Below are 23,318 nucleotides of genomic sequence, written 5' to 3' on the forward strand. Positions count from 1 at the left end.
TTTTGATTGGCGTTCAAAATAACCCCTAACTACTTGGACTCATAAATACATTCTGATATAAAATGATATACAGTAACCTAAGCTAAGTCGCGCCTCAGCAAGTCATGGTTTCCGCTAAGTCACAAACATTTTATTGTGTTTTACTGGAAGTTTTGAAGTAAAAGAACTAATGAGCGTTAAAGAGCTGGAGGAGACAACTTAACACCTACTGGCCATCAATTACTGAGATACAGAGAATGACGATGGCCTGTATCAAGATGTTGACGGGGGTATGAAGTCACGACTTTACATACTTCTCAGCTGGTCCTCTTTTATAAATCTCTATAAAACTCGCTGCAATGAGTTGAATCCATGTGGACATGGACACTGCGAAGTGTTTCAAGAAAGAAAACATACTATAAATATATCCCTGTATGTATATGTGCTTTTTATCCTTTTTCAATGCATAAACCCCCTTTCACGAGACCCTTTGGTAAGTTGTGACCCTCGATAACTCACAGTTTTTGCTTGGATCCCTACAACCACAATTTAGCATGGGGCAACTGTAATTACTAAATGTTCTAGACAATGGAATTTCCATAGATTGATCTACTTTTTTGTATGTGACACTCACCTACCTTATTAATGCAAGTATCAAAGCAGAGAATCATTTGTAAATTAGGTCATCTATCTCTTATTTTAGAGTGTGTAGAACACAGTATGATGTAATACAAATTTTGTATAATACACACAAGTAGCACATGATACTGGGATGTCTATTGTCAAATGAACATACAATGCATGCAATTTTTGGTTTATGAGCGTTAGTATTGGAGATATGCAAATACTGTACTTGCATGTACAGTAACTTAACATTTAGCTTGCTTTTAGCTGGCATAAAGATAGCAAAGCTAGCTTTCAAAAGTGCCACATATCTAAATATTGCAGAGTAATCTGCCTAAATTAGTAACATAGGTAAACACTATACAAAATATGTTGAAATTATTGACAATGATACTCACTTTAAAAATTATTCTGTAAAATCTGCATTAAAATGGTACAATGCAATAGAAGGGATGCGGCTTCTATTAGAGCAACTACACATATGAGGAATGATAAATTTTTAGTTCTCAATTATTCAAAAAGAATAGGTGCAACTTCTATTGGGGATGTGGCTTCTAATACAGATTTTACAGAATAATTTTTAAAGTGAGTATCATTTTCAATAATTTCAACATATTTTGTATAGTGTTTACATTACGTTACGTTCAGGCTGTATTGTATGACATACATGTATTAAGTATTTGCTACCTTACCATCTCAGTTCGAAATGTCATTTCTCGCTCCAAGTCGGACAAATGTGAAAAGAAGCGGTCATTTTCAAACAAGGTAGAGACATGCTTGCTGCAAGAAAAAACAAATATTGTATGCATCAAGATAAATTACATATTATGCATAGGCACCAAATAAAATGTGTGACAGTATTCCTTGACATTACATGTGTATGACAATTTCTACACAGACGGTAACTCCTAAATTACTACACCGATAGCATAATTTAATATGTTCACAGCATCCACAGTGAAATAAGTTTAGTCGAATACTCAATCTGACAGTTTAAGCTACAAACTATGCTAGCCTGCATGATTAGGATCATCCAGTCATAAACTAAATGACCTATACTGTAATAGCTTAATTAGGACAAAAAACAGTTTTTGCTTCTCATCATTGCATGTGTCAGTTTTTTGCAATTCATTAGCAGTGATGCAAATCAACATTTAATGCATATATTCAAAAGCTATAGTTTTATATAGATATAAAAAATATATCTTTTATTGGAATAGTAAATAATCTTATTACATTTGTACAAAAAATAATATTATTTAAAACAGTATGCAATAAGTTGTTTTGGCCTTATTAGCACATACGCTTACAATACGTAAATGATTGAAAGTTGTAAATGATTGAATTCAATGATCCTGGTTACAATAAATACAATATTTGGTACAAGCAATTCTAATAGGAAAATGCAGGACATATTATACATTTTGTATCCTGTTAAAAAATCCAAATGGATGTTTTGTGTAGAGAGAGTTTTAACTAACCCCTGTGATGTTGCTTTAGTTATGAATGCTATTGGCTCACTTATAAAAATAATTATATAAGATACAAAATATAAAGACTACATTATTGAACCATATACAGTATTACATTATCAGCAGGAGTCATACCACAAACACTGTTCAACAATTTTTTGTTTTCAACAATGAACAGTATGACATAGTATTCAGACATTTCATGCTGTGAAATTCAACATATTGTCATCTCTCATTCTAATACACCAAACTGATTGGAAGAGATTTTATGGAATATCCTTTCCTTAAATAGTTGATTAATGTTTTTTTCATCTTGTTCAAAATTGTACACAAATTCAAGGCATAATTTTAAAAAAAACATCTTCGGAGATGAAGGGGCTTGTTGAGTCGAGCTTCTGCAATTCTACCTACCGGTATGTGGACCAGAAATACAGTTATGATTTTTTATTTTGCACCTTTTGGATGAAATGAATATATTTTGACCTTTATTACTGTGATCTTTTCAAGAACTTTTCTGTGTTACAAATAATAAAACTAAGTACATGTAATAGTACATCAAATAGAAAGCACATACCTGGTAAAGGCACATAAAGTACAAATGAAATGAAAAACAGGAGGAATTGACATCAAACATACTGGTACCTGGGATCTTAGTGTGAATATCTCAATATCTCCAGATGTAAACTGGTTTTATTCAAGCCAAGTTTGTATTTCAGAATGGCCCTTATATCACCAACGCATCAAGGTGGTGATATCGCAATTTTTAATCATTTTGGGGTTTGAACTTGTGGGTTTTAAAGTACACAGTCAAAATACTAAAGAGTTGTTTCCAGACTTCCAATGTACATGTACATTGGGTATATCGAATACAGGGTTGGTTGAGTGTTATTTTTTATTACAATTCAAGTTACTGTGAACAGACGGTGAATTCCTTTTTAGCAACAGTTATTTATAAAATTCATTTACAATATGTTATGAAGTATGGCAAAGCTATTCATATTAATGTACGATAAGAATATTCCCTGAGTTAATATTTGGGTGTATTTGATACTGTAGAGATATCCATTAGCTTTTAAATTCACTGGTTTATGAAGGAAACAATACAAACGGTGGTTTATATATTGAATATTTACTGTTTTTTTTTAATTTTGTGCATTCAGGTAAGAGCGAAGTGGGAGGAAAAAAACCCCCAGAGAATAAATAAGTAATGTCCTAACATATTATGCATATTCTGCACTGGGTTAATATTGTATTCATGTTATACCATGTGGCAAATGAGGTTTTCATACTAGAATTCAATTACTAGATAATTAAACCGCCATGTTTATTGTCTGCATCTCATTAGCAAAACAACCACTTTTATGTAGGAGTCCTACAGTTGTATTTAATTATTTTATGACTATGGAGGTTTTTAAACAGATGTTAGCAATTGATTTCAACCTCACTGAAATTTCCCAATATTTATTTTTGAGACTATGAACCAAATTGATATAGTACTGCAGTATACTGTAAAATATTATATCTACGCTTCGAATTAATTTTCGTTTTTTTCGCTGAAGGAATGATTCAGTGAAAATAAAATCCAACGAATATACTTTTTTTCCTATATTTTACATTCAAAAATTGTTGAAAATAAACTCCATAGAAAACAACCAAAAAGTATTTTCAGTGAAAATTAATTCCAGTTAAAATAAAGTAATTAACAGTAAGTAAATTACTAACTGAAATAAGTCACTAAGACTTCCTGTCTGATGAAGGATGAATTCAGTTATAAAACCTTATTATTTTGTCTATTAAGGTAGATGCCTACTCATGATTTCAAAACCCCAGAATTTCTTAATTTTTTAATATATTGTACTTCCAGGCAATATAAGAATATTGACTTTGAAAAAAATGGGGGTCACCAGGTAAATTTTCGAGAAAATCATGGTTGTATTTTAGTGGATAGCGGCCATTTTGGCAGTATATAGTGTTTTTACCATAGGTTCCTATGGCAGAGATATTATGCCATATCTCAAATTGTAGGCTGGTGACATAGGCTGACAAAATAATATATTGTTAATGATGGTCTACTTTTTGTTTTCCTGAATTTTTTCAAAAATCTGGGTTTTAAAAAGTGTTGAAAAATGCAATTTTTGTTTAACATTCCGCTCCATGGAATTGTTCTAAAAATAGCTATTTGAAAAAATTGAGTGCAAGTTTCTCAAAATACGTCACTGTAACACGCAATAGAATGATATTTTATTTTGTCATGGGACAATAGCTCCATGATTTTACATAATAAACCAATGAACACTGTCATGTGATTTATGACCAACTTTCTCAACAAATATGAGTAGGCTTCTACCTTAATGAGATATCATCTAAGTGTTTGGAGACACAATCAATTTATAATGTTACAAACAATATAAAAATTGAAAAAAGAAAAGAAAAACATTATAGTAATTTCACTCACCCGTGGAGATATCCAACGACCACCGCTGAAACAAATTTGGAAAATTTTATTGTTTAAAGTTATAAAAAAAAATTATGAATATATATTAATTATTCTTAATCGGAAAGTGTAAAAGAGTGTTTTAAGCACTATATGCTAAGTTGGCAGCTACAACCGGGTACTACGACTAAAATGCAAAATGTTTTGGACAGTTGACGACTACTTCGCAGAGATCCACCCTCTGTCGTTACCACAGTCGCCATACCTTGTTTGTGTGCAACCTACCGATAACTATGATGAGAGCTAAACGTCCTTTGCTGGTGTTGTTGCTCGACGAAATTCCACCGTCATCCTTCTCCGAGCGTACTTTGTGTCTATCTCTTTTGTGCACACCTTTCGATCGATTATGGTGCGCCTTTTGTTGAGGGTTTTGACTTTCATGTTCGGAGCCTCGATGTTTCCTGTTCTTGGCAGCCATTTTGGATTTCCCGGTTAAGCGATCTTCGTGACGTCAGACACGGATTGGTTCTTGTCCGACCCTATGCACACGTGTGGTTGCCAGGTACGCTACGCATGCAGATATACACGTCTATTCTATTCACATTGATTGTGTTGTATATTTATTTTGTTATTCACAGGTCATTTAAACTCACATAGGCCTGACGATATATTGTATGGCTGATGGGGTCTAGCATGAAAAAAAAAAAAAAAAAATTACTAACTAGAAAAACTTATATATTATAAACTTATAAACTTAAATATTTACATATTGTGTCAAAATATTGCTTAGAAATCATAAAAATCATCTAAAATGCCGCTACTAAAATTTATACCTGTACATTAAATTAATTATTTTTTCTTGATTGTTTTACATTTTTCAGTCTTTGGCAATATAGGTTTTATTTCTCTTGAAAAAATATGAGAGATAGCTATACAAGTATATTAGCTCTTCCATAGTGGCAAGTGCCAGATGGAAAGCGCTCTGGTGCACGTTTTTTCCCTTTTACAGCTTTCGGAGCTCTCAACTGTCCGTCCATCAAAACTGATGTTCCTTTTACCACTACCCCTCCCCGCTCGTAGTTGAAGTATACACGTACGCGTCAATGATTTGACACTCATTTTCAATGTCGAGGTGATTTTTTCGAACCCCAATTTTAAGATTTTTGACAATTTCAGAAAATTTTGGCTGTTTTGGAGGGAAAAAGTTAATTTTTTAGCCAAAGAGCCCCCTCAACGTGAGTATCCCCCAGGCTTTTACCTAACACCAGAAATAATCATATTGTCGCTGTTGCTGGTCGTTGTAATTCATAAAAAAATCGCTGGATATTAGCATGGGGTACTATGATACTTAGACTGGCCCAGTCGGGGCGATTAATTTGTTTTTGTAGTTTAAATAAAATTTAAAAAAACGCGAAATGGAGGTGTTCGCGCTAACACCTTCATTTCGCGAATTTTTTAATTTTCATTTCGCGATTTTTTTTATTTTATTCGAACTATAAAAACAAATTAATCGCCCCGACTGGGCCAGTCTATATGATACTAGATAACGATGTTGCTTTGCAATAACACGCTCGCTGTCACGATATTAGTACTTCTGTTACTTATTTAGTTAGAATAATTATTTATTATTTATTACAAGTTGTCACGGTGATTAGCGTGTCGGTAAATAGACATATTTTTCATATTCCTTTATTTTGGTAGTTTTTATTGATGTCTATAACTATTTAATTTACCAACAACATGATAGAGGAGCTGTGGACGAGTCAATGCCTAGTACTGCAAATAAATAATGCTGATATTAAGAGTCCATGGTTTGTTTTATATCCTCTTTAGAAATAAAAATGGATATATAATTACTATAACCACCGTGGCATCAGCTTTCTATATCGGTTCCAGATAAAGAAATGTTTACTTTCATACACCCGTCACCATTGCCAGTTGACTGTATACGTGGGACAGTTCTCAGAGAGCACGGGTATACACAGAGCTTTTTGCTTGAATCGGATACAAATCGTGTTTTTTCCCGTTTATTGTTACTTTTCCAGGCGTCACAGTGAAAGAATATTACAGCAGAGCTTGCAAATAAAAGCTTTACGACATGAAATTGAATGTAACGTTCAACACATTTTTGATATTTTGGTCAGCAAAAAGTTCGATTAAAATAATTGACAAGGAACCAAAGACAAATTGGCGTGCTCGAACTAGTTTCTATGTAAATAATTGTGATTTCAATATAACCTAAGCCTTCACTGACTTCCTTTTTGAAACTTTACCAAAATACGCTCAAATCTGTCAAATTAAAGTTCACTGCGAATTCACAAACTAGTTCGAGCACATAATTTTTTCTCTTCGAAGTTCCAAAAATCAACAGTGATGATAATCGTGATTCATTTACAAACACAAAAGTAATGGTATACTAGTAGTACTACGTTTAGAAATATAACAGTGTATATAACCACAGAGTTCTATTGCAGCTTCACCAATTTAAATCTACGTCAATGGTAATTCCGTAAAATGGGATTTAAAATTTGGAATATATATTTTACTTTTGAGCTAAGTTTGTGTATATGTCTCAACAACTAGATTCACTGATTAGCTATTGACTGATTGACCTTGTATATGCATGTAATGAGTTTCTTCTTACGTAGAGGTGTCATTAGATTACCTTTATCAAAAAACATGTTGTGGCCGCCATGCTCAGTTTTAATTAACATATGCATGCGTATGTTCTGCACTAGCTTATTATCTTAGATGTAGACAATTTTCGAGAAAATTCACGAAAAGAGAAAACATAACGAGTATTAATGTCCAATAATGGGGATTATTTACTGATTACTAGTAGTTATATTCTTTGTTTTATTGACTCTTGTGTTTATTTTTATTTATCTGCTCGACTTTTCATTTGCATATCCCACACATATGCACCCCCTACTTTTTGAATGGACTATACCCAGCAATCCTTATATGGTAACTTGTAAACAATACTTCGCGGATCTTCAGACCTAGCAACTGGTTGTTGTCATTAGCGCGGTGAATGGCCTACACCAGCGTGATTGTTGTCTCATTGGAAACTTGTTCGAGTGCTCCGTGTGTCCGATACTTGGCAACTTTGGTTCTATTCGGTCTTCTAGAGAGAAATTGATTTTCAAGAAAATTTAAATTTTCATATTGAGGGAGCAGGGAGCTCAAAGTTAACAGCAAGTATGACGGAATCATTTCAGAGGCCACGTCCGGAGTTTCAAACAATTATCATGAGCGATGCAAATGGCGGAGGCAACTCTATGCAACAGATTTTGCATGAACAACGATTGAGACAAATGAAATTTCCACCAATGCATGGTCGACGCGACGTCGACAGCTTCCAATACCCTAGAAATCCCGCGTTTGTGAAGTATCACGACGATACGCTGGCTCCACTTCGCGACGATGTCCCAATCTTGGACCCGACGTCGGGATTTATATCCGCTGGCGGAGACGTGGATCGTTTGACAGGAGTCGCCAAACTGCCAACCATGCAACAAATCGACAACCCACCAAATCAGGTTGTACCTTCGGATCCACTCGGCAAGACGTCGATTGAAGTGAGAGAATCCAAGACCGGTCTGGACTCGAGGAAGCGAACGCCAGCCGAAGCCGTGATGCCGAAACCACCTTACACAGCACCCCCTTACCACCATCATATCACCGACCCTGGGCCGTGGTGTGGTCGGAAAATCAACGACGCCTGGGTACGAGCCCAGCTTGGTGGTACGCTATATGTTCCGTTATTTTATGATATATATATTTAACTATATATGAAACTTTCGATTAACCATTGACAATGTGGCTGTTAACAGTTGATTTTGCAACAAAGTTACCACGCATGACTAAACACTTTATAATGGTCGGGCTTGGTGGGAATTAAAATACTTACATCAAAGATATGTTATATCATAACTTTTTATTTTGACACTATAAATTGAAATAATTTATTTCCCTCTATGTGTCATGGTAAACTGTATCACTCACATTTGAACCCTGCAGTGTTATTGCTAGGATACCACTGGATAAATTAATATATTCTTGTTTGTTGCTATTTTACACACAGGTTGGACTAGTGATAGAGATCCCAGGGAAGTTGCCAAGGAGCAAGCACAAAGACAAAAACATTTTGATCAGCTTCAACAAAATCATGTAAGATTTTATTTTTATTTCAATATACTTAAAGCGTGGTAGTCGTCGCATGGTTTATTTTACTGAAGAGTTAATTTCACTGACAAAGGGGCTGATCATTAAACATTCAAGGGAGATGATCAGCATGCATTTAATTAGTAAAAGAAAACTAAATTTGTATAGTTTTTGTACCACTTCAGAGTTTGCTAATGCTCATCCCCTAAAGTAAGATAAACCAGCAACGTAAAATCTAATATAATATGCTTGTTGTAGAATATTTTGTTTATAACTCATGATTTAATGAACACAAGTCCCTTAATTGTTATATATCTAGTATGCTGAAGATGATTTGAAAAGACTAGCTTCAACGATAGATTCTGTACATAAACATATCTGAGTCTGAACCATTTGTTGAACTCAAGCTATCAACTTTATTCCTGGAAATTCCTATTTGATGCATTATTGAATTCTCTCCTTGGGATGTTAAAAATGTTGTTTCAAATATTGACCATGTTTTGATTTGTTTGTTTTTTAAAGAAAAATCGTCAATTTTATTGTCAAAAATCTTAAATATATGAATTAACTGTGACTGTCAGAATACCTGTGTGTGGTTCAGTCAGTTAAAGGCAAAATAAGATTATGAAAACTCACAAAGGAATTTATAGATACCGGTACCATAACTGTTGTATTTGTGTACTATAACTGTACTCCACAAGTGAAAAGCTTTGAATAGATAAAGGAGACTATAGAGGTTTAAAAGTGAAGCAAACTTGGGTGCCACTTTGGTGACAAATAGTCCTTTGAAAGAGACTGCTGAATCACAGAAACTGAATTAAACTTGTCAGGAACATTTCTTTTTATTGAAGTACAATGTAATACCGTTCCCTGTAGATTGCCATTCACCTATGAGGGTATTAAGGTAGTGAGACTATTATTTGTGTTGAAAATTTCGATTTTCACATTTATTTATTAATTGATGAAATGCACTATAAACTTTCATATGATAAAGTCAACATAACATAGAATGTCATGTAAGTTGGTTAAAATGTGGATTTTCTGAAGGGAAGCAAGGCAGCCTCAGTAGTGTTTTCCAAAATCAACAACACAGGTTTACTCTGTGTGCCTATAAGTTTCAAAGATAAACTCAAGACAAAGCAATGTTAGGATGTGTTATCAGTAGCTATCTGACACACAATGAGTGTTTCCAAACATTTGAGTGGTTTGTCTCCACCCCTGTTTGTTTCACAGATTAGTCATTTGCATATGAATGTGTCAGACACAAGGTCACACAGCCACTGAAAAAAATCATTGATTTTGGTGTTTTCATATGCCGAATTTATCCAATTATAGCTGCCCCATTCCTTTATTTTTTTGGTTTCCAATAGCCTTACACATTTGGATGTCCCTACACATGGTAAAACAGACCTTGATGGGAAAACAAATTGATTGTGCCGATAAACAAGCTTGACAATCTTTGCTGTTACTTCATGGACGTTTTCTAGGAGTTTATGTTTTTTCAAAATACAAGGTCTTTAACAAAAAATAACGTATACTTATTGTCGTCGGATTAACACCAAATTTTCACAGCTTTAAGGTGACAATGAGAGGAACTTGAATGTGTCCAGACAAACTATTTCATCGATTATTTACCAACGAGTTGTGGTTTGAGTTGGGGGCAATGCGACTAAAACAGTAATTGAAATTCAGCACACTATTTTTTAAAATGCATTGCTTGAATAAAACTGACCAGACACATTCAATTTACCAGACTATTGAACAACTAGGAAAAGTGAAAAAAAATACTTCTTATCGCCAGCATAAATGCGTAATTATTTTTTTTACAGAAAAAGTAATTTTTCACTTTTAGTTGAGTAACGTGTCGTAGAATGCAGATACGGGCATGCAAAATACACTTGTGAAAAGCTTGAAGACTGGCGATTCTAAAAATATATACTTTCCCGGGTCTATTTGTAGTAGTTTGGTCACAATTAGAAGATGAAAACAAGTATGCAAATAATAGTCCCGCTACCTTAACTACCATGTTCATGTTCAATGTGTCATTATTTTGAAATAAAGGCATCTGTGTTGATTTCAAAGGTGACAAAACCATGGTGCTTGTTTCCCTTTGTGGATTGGTACTTACTTGTAAAAACATTAACATAGAGTACATATTAATTAAACTTAAAACCCCTTTTTAATAAAAATAAGTTATTCATCATTCAACATTTTTTTTCATCACCTCAAACTCAGTCTTGGAGACAAATAACAATGGAATTGAAATTTGTTCCTTTTTGTACATTTGTATCTGTAAGTTAGGGTAACACCATAATATTTGAGTTTTTCGCCACTGGCACTTAACCTGCTTGCATGCCAACAATTATTCATATGAGAAACAAAAATGCACACCAGTTTCAATATTTCATTTTAATATGTTATTATTCTGTAAGCTGCTTAATATAAGATCTGCGTTTTTTTTTCCCATAATGCACTATCAAAGTACAGCTGTTGCTGTAACTTTTACATTATAACGCCTACTTGGTATACACAGTGATATTATGTGGCATTATTACGTACAGTACAGGTCATTACGTATGAATAATGCACTATCAAAAGAAGACATTTATTGTGCATGATTGAATGAGGGTGATCCTGATTAAGTCTGACATCTTTGTAAAGGCTGCAACAGGTTCAACACACTTCAATTGTTGATGTGTATATTAGTGTTCAAAAAGGAGTGTTTTATTACATTGCACGTACAAACTATTTTAAGGGGGGAGAGCGGTGTCTGTAAAAGTGAATGTTTGATTGTCAGTCATCAAGATGTCATAGAGACGTTATTTGTACATAATTCTAGCATTCTAAATGTTTCAGTCTAACTTTCAGTCTAAATACTGTAAATGGATTAATTTGTTTGTAAATGGATGTTATTTCACTATTTTCACTGATAAAGTAAAATCCGATGAATATAATTCCTATGAACATGTAAAATGAAGGTAGGACCCATTGTTATCATGGCAAATTCATGAACTTAAAATAGGTCAAAACATAAAAATAGTAAATGGTTTCACAGTAATTAGTGAGAACAGTACTTTCTATGGGGGGGGGGGTAGCTGGTACAAGTTACAAGAAATAAAAACAGCATTTTACATTTTGACAGGAAATAAAATGAAAATTCCAATTATAGTAAAGAAATAGATTTTTACACTTTACAGATAAAGCAAATTCATAATTACAATTTACGTTTTTATAATATTTTGGATAGTTTGAGTTTAAGAATCAATATTTGAAATTACGACATTTGATTAGGAAAATGTTTTACACGCTTACAAAAATTAATAGCTTTGTACAAATTATGGACGAATAAAATAGCTGATTACATTTTACACCTTGCCCATGTCTATGAATTTATGTTTTTTATTTATTTAAATTACATTAAAATATCTATAAGGCAGATGCACCACTACCAGTAATAGAGCAAATACTGTAATCTTCAAATTGATCCAGAATTCTTAAAGCTGTTGGTCACATACAAATCTATCTTCCTTTCAGAGAAATGTATTAAGCCAGTCACTACAAGAGGATGGCCAGGACTGGAGGAACAAACTAGCTTTAAGATATAGGTATACATCATCCACTCAGAGGTGAGTTAGTCTTCATGCTAATTGTATATATATTGTATTTGTGACCAGGATAGAGCAATGCATGACCCACATGCAGTAGTTTGGCTCTCATGCCAGACACCTGGTTTAAAAGCAAATAATTTGTTTTGTTATAAAGTCAATATTGGCAGCAGTTATTGCATCCATGACTAGTAGTAAATTTTTAATTAGGTTCTGTGAAGATGATAAATGGGACCTTAGTCTTCTTAAAATTATTGTATAGCTAACTGTTCTGCTTGTTAAATGCCAGGATAAAACAATATCTGTTAAACACTGTTTGTGTTTATTGTAATATTGGTTTCACCAAATGGCTACCATAGTCGATAGTAAATTATTCATTGTGAAATTTATTGTAATGCGTAAAATGCTGTTGTCATGGTAATAAATTAACTTTTGTGATATTTCTGCAACATTCTTATTCTTGGTGATATAATAAAAGGGTTTCTATGACTACTAATGAAAGAAAAGTCATCAGACCATAAATTAGACATGGTGCAACTATAAAATTATTGATTTATTGTGCAAGTTGCTACTATGTTTCCAGTGACTGACTCAAAGTGTTTAATACCTAATATGGCAAGCATATATTTTATTAATATTTGCTGAATACCAAACAGACTACTGCAATTACTATATTTGTCTCATAAAATGTATCTATATACTGTAAATGGTATTATAAATAATCTATAATGCACTACCCATGAAGTAAATGAAGTATGTATACCCCCCCCCCCACATTTTTCATTGCTAAAGCGACTGTATGTACATCATTTTCACCATATCTTATTTTAAATATTTTGAATGACTTTAAAGTGTAATCTGTCATCCTCCAACACATTCATTTCAGTTATTTTGAAACTGTTTTCAGCAGTACGTTTGTTGATCATATCTGAATATCTAAGGGATAAAATGACATCCCCTTCCCTGGCTTGCAAGCTAAAGCCGTAACGACTTCCATCGATAAAATTGATTCCCAATTTGCACTCGACTTTGTCGGTTGTTTATTTGGATTTCACGTCTTTTCTTTGCCGAATCAGTTATATTAACTGGTGGCCTGCCTCTCTTCATTATTACAGTTGCACGCGAACTTCAAATCAGATTATATTTTCCTGTAAGACGTGCACAATACAATGGCCGACAGCAAATTGTAGTACTTCCTTGGTTCGCATGACTGCGCACTCACCCGAAGCAGCGCACTAAGCAGCATTGCATCATGGGATTTATAGTCTCAAGACTAAAAATGACTTAGGCTCTGAGCATCGATTTCTCGCGAATGCCGCACTTGTTTTAATTGGTTGATGTAGCAAATTGACACATTTTCAAAGGCCTTCCAATTAAAATAAGAGACAACACAACTTTAAACATGTACACTGGATGTCACTCCTAACACAACATGATGGGTAATGATGGAAAATACTCTCCATTCAAAAAAAGGTCCCCACACATATGATTCCTCCTCTGATTTTTACCTTACAGTGATGTAGATAAAATATATGTCAGGAATAAATGTCTACCCTGAATAGTGGTGGTGTTATTGTTATTTCTGTAGATTTGTTCATATATTTTTAATCCATGTAAAAACAAGAAAATTAGATGTGGCTGTTTGTGTGCTCTTAATGAACAAGTGTATAGGTCAAATGACCTGAAAAATGCTTTTACTCATTCTGTATCACAAAGATCATTTTTGGATATGTGTATCCAAATGGATATGTGTATAAAAAAATAAACGAAAAATAATTGGCTAAAATAATTACTACATCTACTGATATGATCAACATATAGCATTTGTACTTAGAATAAAAACACTGATTATTTATACCTAGAAATGATGATGTTTGAAAATTTGAGATTTCTATATCATCATCTAAATTATGTTTTGAATAGTATCCATGGCATTTTCTTTTGAGTAAAAACCACAGATAATTAGAATGGTCATTATCTGTTATGTACTTTATGTCTGTAACTATGAAATAATGTTTTTTGTTCGCAAAGACTTTCTCTTTTGTGTCTTTAAAATTTCTTTTATAGTTTTCAATGTTATTTCATAATGCTGTATTGATTGAAATTGAAAAGAAATGTACAGTCTTGTATAGGTTTATCTAAGCATTTGAAATTATTATTTCTCAAAGAATTATTAGTCTATATTATATGAAAATTATGTCTGGTTGTTTATCATTTTATTACAGCGACAATATTATAACACACTTTTTATTAAGAACTGGTAATAAATAATTATTGAAAAAAAATCTTACAGGGCTTATGACGATGTTGACTGGGACTCGATGCTGGCACCAAAAGTGAAACCACCACAGGCAACATTAGAACGTCAACCAGATATGGTGTCTCATCGGTTTACGATTAACAAACGATATGCAGCTGAAGCAGAACCGTGGCAGGTGCGTTTGTGATACATTATCATGTTTATTATTGCTGCGTATCTAAGAGACCTTTATTATTGTCTGACAATCATGTAATGATAATTCCACCCCAGCGAGACTCTACATGAAAGCGATAGGTATCAAGAAATTTGACCTGTTACGGTTGATTCCATTTCCAATTAGGGGTAATGACCTGTTGCAAAAAAAAAATTACATGTATGAACTGTAAAACTGTGAAAACATTCAATTTTTATGCCATAAATATTCATGACTTCATAATTGGAAGGTCAAAGGTCAACTAAGATAATGTTTCCTGCTACAACTTTCCTTAACATGAGACATTTGATAAAAGTTAATGATCTTCAACATCTAAGTGAAAATTGAAATTCAACTAATGTTTTTAATTATTGATAACTTGGAAAACTTTTGCTAATTTGTATCTTTTTTGAATTTTGCTAACACAGACATTGATCAAAAATTAATATTTCAATTAATGTAAAATAATAAGTTGAGCATATCAACATGTTTTACCATTTTATGGAGGGAAGCATGTTTACAAAACAAAATCGACATACACATTATAGACTAATTTTAATTTGGTGCATCCTTCCTGGTACTATGGTTATTGAGTCTACATAGAATCAAACATTGATTTTGACAAAAAGTTGACAATGCTAATGTACCCATGTACCTCATATTGCCCAGCCCTTTAACGCTATGGGAAGTGCGCCCTCACATCAGGACAAAAAAAATTCCTGTATCACACCCGGCTGGCCTGGCTTTCATCATACAAAATGCGTCAATTCTAAATTACGTCATGTGTTTGAGAACATACCATGGTAAAATTGTAATTACACCCTTAAAGTTTATGTTAAAAACTTTATGGACTGGAAACAGCTTTTGCTGCCGTCAGTTGGATAGCTTACATACTCTTGCAAGCTTGGGTGCTTCCATCACAGACCTCATGCCACAAAAGTTGTATCCAGTCCATAAAGATTAGAAGATACTAGGGGCATGGAGGTATAATACCTTCATGCTAGGAGTAAATGTTTTCACACAAATATATGACAATTCAATTATGAGAAACCCATGAAATTATACTGACTATAAAAAACATTATTATTGACACAATACTTTTAAAATAATTTTGAGGCTCTTTGTAGCCATAATAAATATCAACAAATACAAATTTTGTAATTTGTTAAATTGTCATGCAAGAATTCTAAACTTGTATTAATGATATTTATTTTTATTTCAGAATTTAGGCAGGTCTTGGGACTGGTTCCAATTAAGAAATGGCTATCATTTACAGAAACCAATAGAATTGTGAGTTTTATCAAGCATATTATTTTAAAGGTTTATTTTATGTTTCAATAAAAATACAGTACAATACTGTACAACAGATAATTTTTACTGACATTAATTTTACGTCATTGATGCTTTGAGCAATTTCACAAAATCCCAAACATATTAGCGGAAAACAAATTCAAAATTAAGTAAAGTTTAAAAATTAATTTGCACATTTTTTCTACTATCTTCCCACCCTAAGTTTCTAGAAGTTAATTTCTAACAATAAACATATTTTAACTTACAGCTGCAGCCATAGTAGGAAAGTGGACCAAATTCCAGGATACTGTGGTAGCATAGGTGGTGATGATCCACAGGAAAAAGATGATCCTAAGAAGTTCTTTTTACCAACTACAGTACTTAGAACAAACCAACCTTGGTACTCTGAGACTGCACAGTAAGTCATCAAGAGAAGGCTCAGTGGCATTTATATCTAGCTAGGCTAAAATCTAGAGTGAAAAATTCCAGTTATTTAAAACATATAAGACCAAAATAATGTTTTGCTTCCTGTCCCAGAAAATAAAAAAAATATGCAGTTTAATTTAACATTTATTAAAAATTATGCAGTTTAATTTAACATTTATTAAAAATTATGCAGTTTAATTTAACATTTATTAAAAATTATGCAGTTTAATTTAACATTTATTAAATATTATGCAGTTTAATTTAACATTTATTAAAAATTATGCAGTTTAATTTAACATTTATTAAATATTATGCAGTTTAATTTAACATTTATTAAAAATATGCAGTTTAATTTAACATTTATTAAATATTATGCAGTTTAATTTAACATTTATTAAAAATTATGCAGTTTAATTTAACATTTATTAAAAATTATGCAGTTTAATTTAACATTTATTAAAAATTATGTAGTTTAATTTAACATTTATTAAAAATTATGCAGTTTAATTTAACATTTATTAAAAATTATGCAGTTTAATTTAACATTTATTGAAAAATATGCAGTTTAATTTAACATTTATTAAAAATTATGCAGTTTAATTTAACATTTATTAAAAATTATGCAGTTTAATTTAACATTTATTAAATATTATGCAGTTTAATTTAACATTTATTAAAAATTATGCAGTTTAATTTAACATTTATTAAAAATTATGCAGTTTAATTTAACATTTATTAAATATTATGCAGTTTAATTTAACATTTATTAAAAATATGCAGTTTAATTTCACATTTATTAAATATTATGCAGTTTAATTTAACATTTATTAAAAATTATGCAGTTTAATTTAACATTTATTAAAAATTATGCAGTTTAATTTAACATTTATTAAAAATTATGCAGTTTAATTTAACATTTATTAAATATTATGCAGTTTAATTTAACATTTATTAAATATTATGCAGTTTAATTTAACATTATTAAAAATTATGCAGTTTAATTTAACATTTATTAAAAATTATGCAGTTTAATTTAACATTTATTAAAAATTATGCAGTTTAATTTAACATTTATTAAATATTATGCAGTTTAATTTAACATTATTAAAAATTATGCAGTTTAATTTAACATTTATTAAAAATTATGCAGTTTAATTTAACATTATTAAAAATTATGCAGTTTAATTTAACATTTATTAAAAATATGCAGTTTAATTTAACATTTATTAAATATTATGCAGTTTAATTTAACATTTATTAAAAATTATGCAGTTTAATTTAACATTTATTAAATATTATGCAGTTTAATTTAACATTTATTAAAAATTATGCAGTTTAATTTAACATTTATTAAATATTATGCAGTTTAATTTAACATTTATTAAGAATTATGCAGTTTAATTTAACATTTATTAAAAATTATGCAGTTTAATTTAACATTTATTAAAAATTATGCAGTTTAATTTAACATTTATTAAAAATTATGCAGTTTAATTTAACATTTATTAAAAATTATGCAGTTTAATTTAACATTTATTAAAAATTATGCAGTTTAATTTAACATTTATTAAAAATTATGCAGTTTAATTTAACATTTATTAAATATTGTTTTTGAAAACATGAATTAAAGAATGATTTGGATCAAGAAAATATTAACACCAGTATACATTGTACCAGTATATATAAAAAAATAAGTGTGAAGGTGTCAAACTGACTCCTATTTTATTTATAACATACATTCCTATATTTTACATTGAACTCATCAAAAATCAGTGAAAATAAATGTCATAAAAATCACCCAAATTGTCTTTTTAGCGAAAATCAATTTCAGCTCAAATAAAGTATTTCACAATAATAATATTTATTATACATCTGTCACCATAACACTATAAGTTACAGCGTGTCTTAATTTTGTGGTACTTTGCAGGGTATTTTCATCCAACCATATAGGGAAATGCGTATTTTTAATATGAATTGATTACGCACGTAAGCATCCTCTAATAATAAAAACAAACATGGCTGCCACAAGAGTTTGACCATACTTCACACAAAGAAGTTCGCTCATTTTGTTCTAAACTTTTTGGATTTCGGCATTCCCATGATGTATCCTTGGAAGGAAAAGATGTATAATAATAAGGTTATTACGAGAATACCTAAAAGTATACACTCAGACAGTACGCCGTTGCATCGACCTCCACTGCACGTCAGTCGATACTCTCGCTGTACTGCCTTCGTGCATACTTTGAGCTATCCTCGTAATAACATCATAATATTCTTATCTGCAATTGCATTCTTTTCTAATAATTGTTTGTTTTTTCCAGTCGTCCAAACATTCCTGGTTATGCTGGATGTACACATTGGGAAAGTCGAATTCCTGCCAACAGTGAAATGCCAACTCCTCCTCCCCAGAGTACAGCAAGAGTTCATGCGTAAGCATCACACATCATTATGTAGCATCTTTCTATTGGCAAAATATAAAAAAAAAAGTTTTATTTCACAGTGTCTCTAGGAACAGAGTCGCAGTGACTTTTACTGGGGCTCTTAACGATATAATTTCGTCAAAATTATATATGAAACCTTTGACGTATTGATAATATGTGTACTGTAATGAATACAACTGCTACAGCCGGTATTCCTTTGCCAATACCCGAACATCACAAAGCAGTTCCGTAGCTTTGGTTGGTGTTGAGTTTTCAGAATCCTAATCACCACATTGCAACAATGCAACTTTAAGACAGACAGTCACAGTGACTTTTTTTAAGGACACAGAATCATTGTCAATTTTACTGGGAGGAAGTCACAGTGAATGCCATGAATATACATTTGTAGATACATATTCAAACTATAAAATTATGTAGCAACAATACATTATGTGTCTCAAATATATTGTTTTGTTTGTTTTTTTCAGGAGATTACCAATACCAGCCAATTCATCTCCACACAAACGGCTATCACACATGTCGAAGATGGTGACACTTGTTCCACCATGCAATCCATTCAACAAAATAGACAGACAGGAAGTGACGACATAGAAAACAAATATCTACCTGAAGAAGTAATGTTCAAGCAGTATTCAAACAGAAAGTGATTTCATAGAAAAGTTGTAACTTACAGGAATTCAGTTTTCATTTCATCTGAATGCATTCATGTTGTTTTTGTGATTGATTTTCCTTATATGGTCAAACACAGAGCAGTCCTGTGCCTAAGTGATCTAAATGCTGGTTTCTTATTGGATGATTGGAGAGTGAAAGAAACTTATCATTGACAGAAGAAGATTCATTCTTAGAACTTAGAAATACATGGTGTATGATGTATGAACGATTTCTGCCTGCTGTAGTTACAATGACTGTACTCTGTCCAGCTCATCCTGCCAGGGAGATGCCAGAAAAATTACTGTACATTAAATTCCGGGAATGTAGTGTGAGATGATCATTAGCATAAAGTAGGTCCAGCACTTTTTCTTTGAAAAGATTAGTTTTAGTTTCATTTTGCCGTGGTTTAGTGTTAAAAAAAGATGACTTTTACTGCATCGTGTGCTGAACCTTGCAAGAGTTGAATCCGTCCAAATGAGTACCTTGAGTACTTTCCTGGGTCTTTTTGCTTGAATTCACAACTGTTTTTGTTTATCATGTGATAGTGTTTTGACAGTTTGTTTAAATTATATTTTACAAATAATGTCTATTAATTCCTGGGATCTGAGCAGGAAAATCATGGTATTGTTGCAGAAAAAAAACGTGCACTTTTGAAACAATTTACAGTTTCAAAAAAATTTAAATTATTTTGTTGTTTTAAATTCATGAATTGTGTAAGAGTTAATAAAATATGCGTTTGATTTTTTTAAATGTAGGAAATTATGAGTAAACCACAAGGAAATGCATTATTACATTTTTAATACAAGTTTTAAAATTAAAAAATATTTACAGATACGCAGAAAATGTGATTTATTTATGAGTTGTATGCTCCCATGAATGTTCAGTTCCCCACCAAAGATTTCTTTTTTTTATTTGAATTTTTAATTTAGACAAAACACCAGCAAATTAGTTTGCTAGTATTCATTAAAAATGTTGCAGAGGATGCAAAAGAAATGAATTGGACTATACATGCCTCATCTTCGCCAGCTAATGTGTGTCCTGTGTGATTTTGATGATATGCATGCCTCAGAAGGTGACAAGTGTGGGGTGGTTTAGTAGAACATGGAATAAGTTATCAAAACATGGTAGTTTTCATACATTCTTCATGTATAATTTATCAATATAATTTTTTGGTTGTCAATTCAATGATGAGCCAAAAAAATAAATAGGCTCACTGATCATTCTTGTGTGAAAATGTGAGATGTCCCCTATTGTATCTCTCATAAACAGTACACACTCTATACAGTTTGTGATCAGAGTGACTATTTATCACTTGTGTGAAAATGTGAGATGTCCCCTATTGTATCTCTCATATACAGTACACATTCTATACAGTTTGTGATCAGAGTGACTAATTATCACTTGTGTGAAAATGTGAGATGTCCCCTATTGTATCTCTCATATACAGTACACACTCTATACAGTTTGTGATCAAAGTGACTAATTATCACTTGTGTGAAAATGTGAGATGTCCCCTATTGTATCTCTCATAAACAGTACACACTCTATACAGTTTGTGATCAGAGTGACTAATTATCACTTGTGTGAAAATGTGAGATGTCCCCTATTGTATCTCTCATATACAGTACACCTTCTATACAGTTTGTGATCAGAGTGACTAATTATCACTTGTGTGAAAATGTGAGATGTCCCCTATTGTATCTCTCATATACAGTACACACTCTATACAGTTTGTGATCAAAGTGACTAATTATCACTTGTGTGAAAATGTGAGATGTCCCCTATTGTATCTCTCATATACAGTACACATTCTATACAGTTTGTGATCAGAGTGACTAATTATCACTTGTGTGAAAATGTGAGATGTCCCCTATTGTATCTCTCATATACAGTACACATTCTATACAGTTTGTGATCAGAGTGACTAATTATCACTTGTGTGAAAATGTGAGATGTCCCCTATTGTATCTCGCATATACAGTACACACTCTATACAGTTTGTGATCAGAGTGACTAATTATCACTTGTGTGAAAATGTGAGATGTCCCCTATTGTATCTCTCATATACAGTACACACTCTATACAGTTTGTGATCAGAGTGACTAATTATCACTTGTGTGAAAATGTGAGATGTCCCCTATTGTATCTCTCATATACAGTACACATTCTATACAGTTTGTGATCAGAGTGACTAATTATCACTTGTGTGAAAATGTGAGATGTCCCCTATTGTATCTCTCATATACAGTACACACTCTATACAGTTTGTGATCAGAGTGACTAATTATCACTTGTGTGAAAATGTGAGATGTCCCCTATTGTATCTCTCATATACAGTACACATTCTATACAGTTTGTGATCAGAGTGACTAATTATCACTTGTGTGAAAATGTGAGATGTCCCCTATTGTATCTCTCATATACAGTACACATTCTATACAGTTTGTGATCAGAGTGACTAATTATCACTTGTGTGAAAATGTGAGATGTCCCCTATTGTATCTCTCATATACAGTACACACTCAATACAGTTTGTGATCAGAGTGACTAATTATCACTTGTGTGAAAATGTGAGATGTCCCCTATTGTATCTCTCATATACAGTACACACTCTATACAGTTTGTGATCAGTGACTAATTATCACTTGTGTGAAAATGTGAGATGTCCCCTATTGTATCTCTCATATACAGTACACATTCAATACAGTTTGTGATCAGAGTGACTAATTATCACTTGTGTGAAAATGTGAGATGTCCCCTATTGTATCTCTCATAAACAGTACACACTCTATACAGTTTGTGATCAGAGTGACTAATTATCACTTGTGTGAAAATGTGAGATGTCTCCTATTGTATCTCTCATATACAGTACACATTCTATACAGTTTGTGATCAGAGTGACTAATTATCACTTGTGTGAAAATGTGAGATGTCCCCTATTGTATCTCTCATATACAGTACACATTCAATACAGTTTGTGATCAGAGTGACTAATTATCACTTGTGTGAAAATGTGAGATGTCCCCTATTGTATCTCTCATATACAGTACACACTCTATACAGTTTGTGATCAGAGTGACTAATTATCACTTGTGTGAAAATGTGAGATGTCCCCTATTGTATCTCTCATATACAGTACACATTCTATACAGTTTGTGATCAGAGTGACTAATTATCACTTGTGTGAAAATGTGAGATATCCCCTATTGTATCTCTCATATACAGTACACACTCAATACAGTTTGTGATCAGAGTGACTAATTATCACTTGTGTGAAAATGTGAGATGTCCCCTATTGTATCTCTCATATACAGTACACACTCAATACAGTTTGTGATCAGTGACTAATTATCACTTGTGTGAAAATGTGAGATGTCCCCTATTGTATCTCTCATATACAGTACACATTCAATACAGTTTGTGATCAGAGTGACTAATTATCACTTGTGTGAAAATGTGAGATGTCCCCTATTGTATCTCTCATAAACAGTACACACTCTATACAGATTGTGATCAGAGTGACTAATTATCACTTGTGTGAAAATGTGAGATGTCTCCTATTGTATCTCTCATATACAGTACACATTCTATACAGTTTGTGATCAGAGTGACTAATTATCACTTGTGTGAAAATGTGAGATGTCCCCTATTGTATCTCTCATATACAGTACACACTCAATACAGTTTGTGATCAGAGTGACTAATTATCACTTGTGTGAAAATGTGAGATGTCCCCTATTGTATCTCTCATATACAGTACACACTCTATACAGTTT

The 23,318-nt window shown here is 32.2% G+C and overlaps 2 protein-coding genes across 2 annotated transcripts in view; one reads left to right on the plus strand and one right to left on the minus strand.

Annotated features, from left to right (window-relative positions):
• Positions 1-4,987, minus strand: part of LOC102807724 (protein C-mannosyl-transferase DPY19L1-like) — a 29,491-nt gene extending 24,504 nt beyond the window's left edge. The window contains exons 1-3 of the mRNA XM_085501769.1: positions 4,795-4,987; positions 4,531-4,555; positions 1,296-1,383 (exon numbers count right to left, since the gene is read on the minus strand). Coding sequence (XP_085357895.1) covers positions 1,296-1,383; positions 4,531-4,555; positions 4,795-4,987 — 306 coding nt within the window. The remainder of the gene's footprint in view (positions 1-1,295; positions 1,384-4,530; positions 4,556-4,794) is intronic.
• A 2,553-nt stretch (positions 4,988-7,540) lies between these two features.
• Positions 7,541-19,996, plus strand: LOC100367356 (protein SPMIP7-like). Its single transcript, XM_002733431.4, has 8 exons — positions 7,541-8,256; positions 8,597-8,682; positions 12,211-12,302; positions 14,575-14,716; positions 15,957-16,024; positions 16,293-16,442; positions 18,772-18,879; positions 19,359-19,996. Exons 1-8 carry the CDS (start codon positions 7,713-7,715, stop codon positions 19,480-19,482), a joined length of 1,314 nt encoding a protein of 437 aa, XP_002733477.1. The 5' UTR covers positions 7,541-7,712; the 3' UTR covers positions 19,483-19,996.
• Positions 19,997-23,318: the final 3,322 nt, after the last annotated feature.

The sequence above is a fragment of the Saccoglossus kowalevskii genome, chromosome 7 (assembly GCF_978046115.1).
Source record: "Saccoglossus kowalevskii chromosome 7, keSacKowa6.1, whole genome shotgun sequence".
In the NCBI taxonomy this organism is placed as follows: domain Eukaryota; kingdom Metazoa; phylum Hemichordata; class Enteropneusta; family Harrimaniidae; genus Saccoglossus; species Saccoglossus kowalevskii.

Bases quoted from the DNA above. Each gene is read 5' to 3' on its own strand.
- LOC100367356 (XM_002733431.4), top strand. From the start codon at position 7,713: ATGACGGAATCATTTCAGAGGCCACGTCCGGAGTTTCAAACAATTATC. The intron at 8,257-8,596 runs GTACGCTATATG...TTTTACACACAG, and splicing joins GGTACGAGCCCAGCTTGGTG to GTTGGACTAGTGATAGAGAT. The intron at 16,443-18,771 runs GTAAGTCATCAA...TGTTTTTTCCAG, and splicing joins TGGTACTCTGAGACTGCACA to TCGTCCAAACATTCCTGGTT.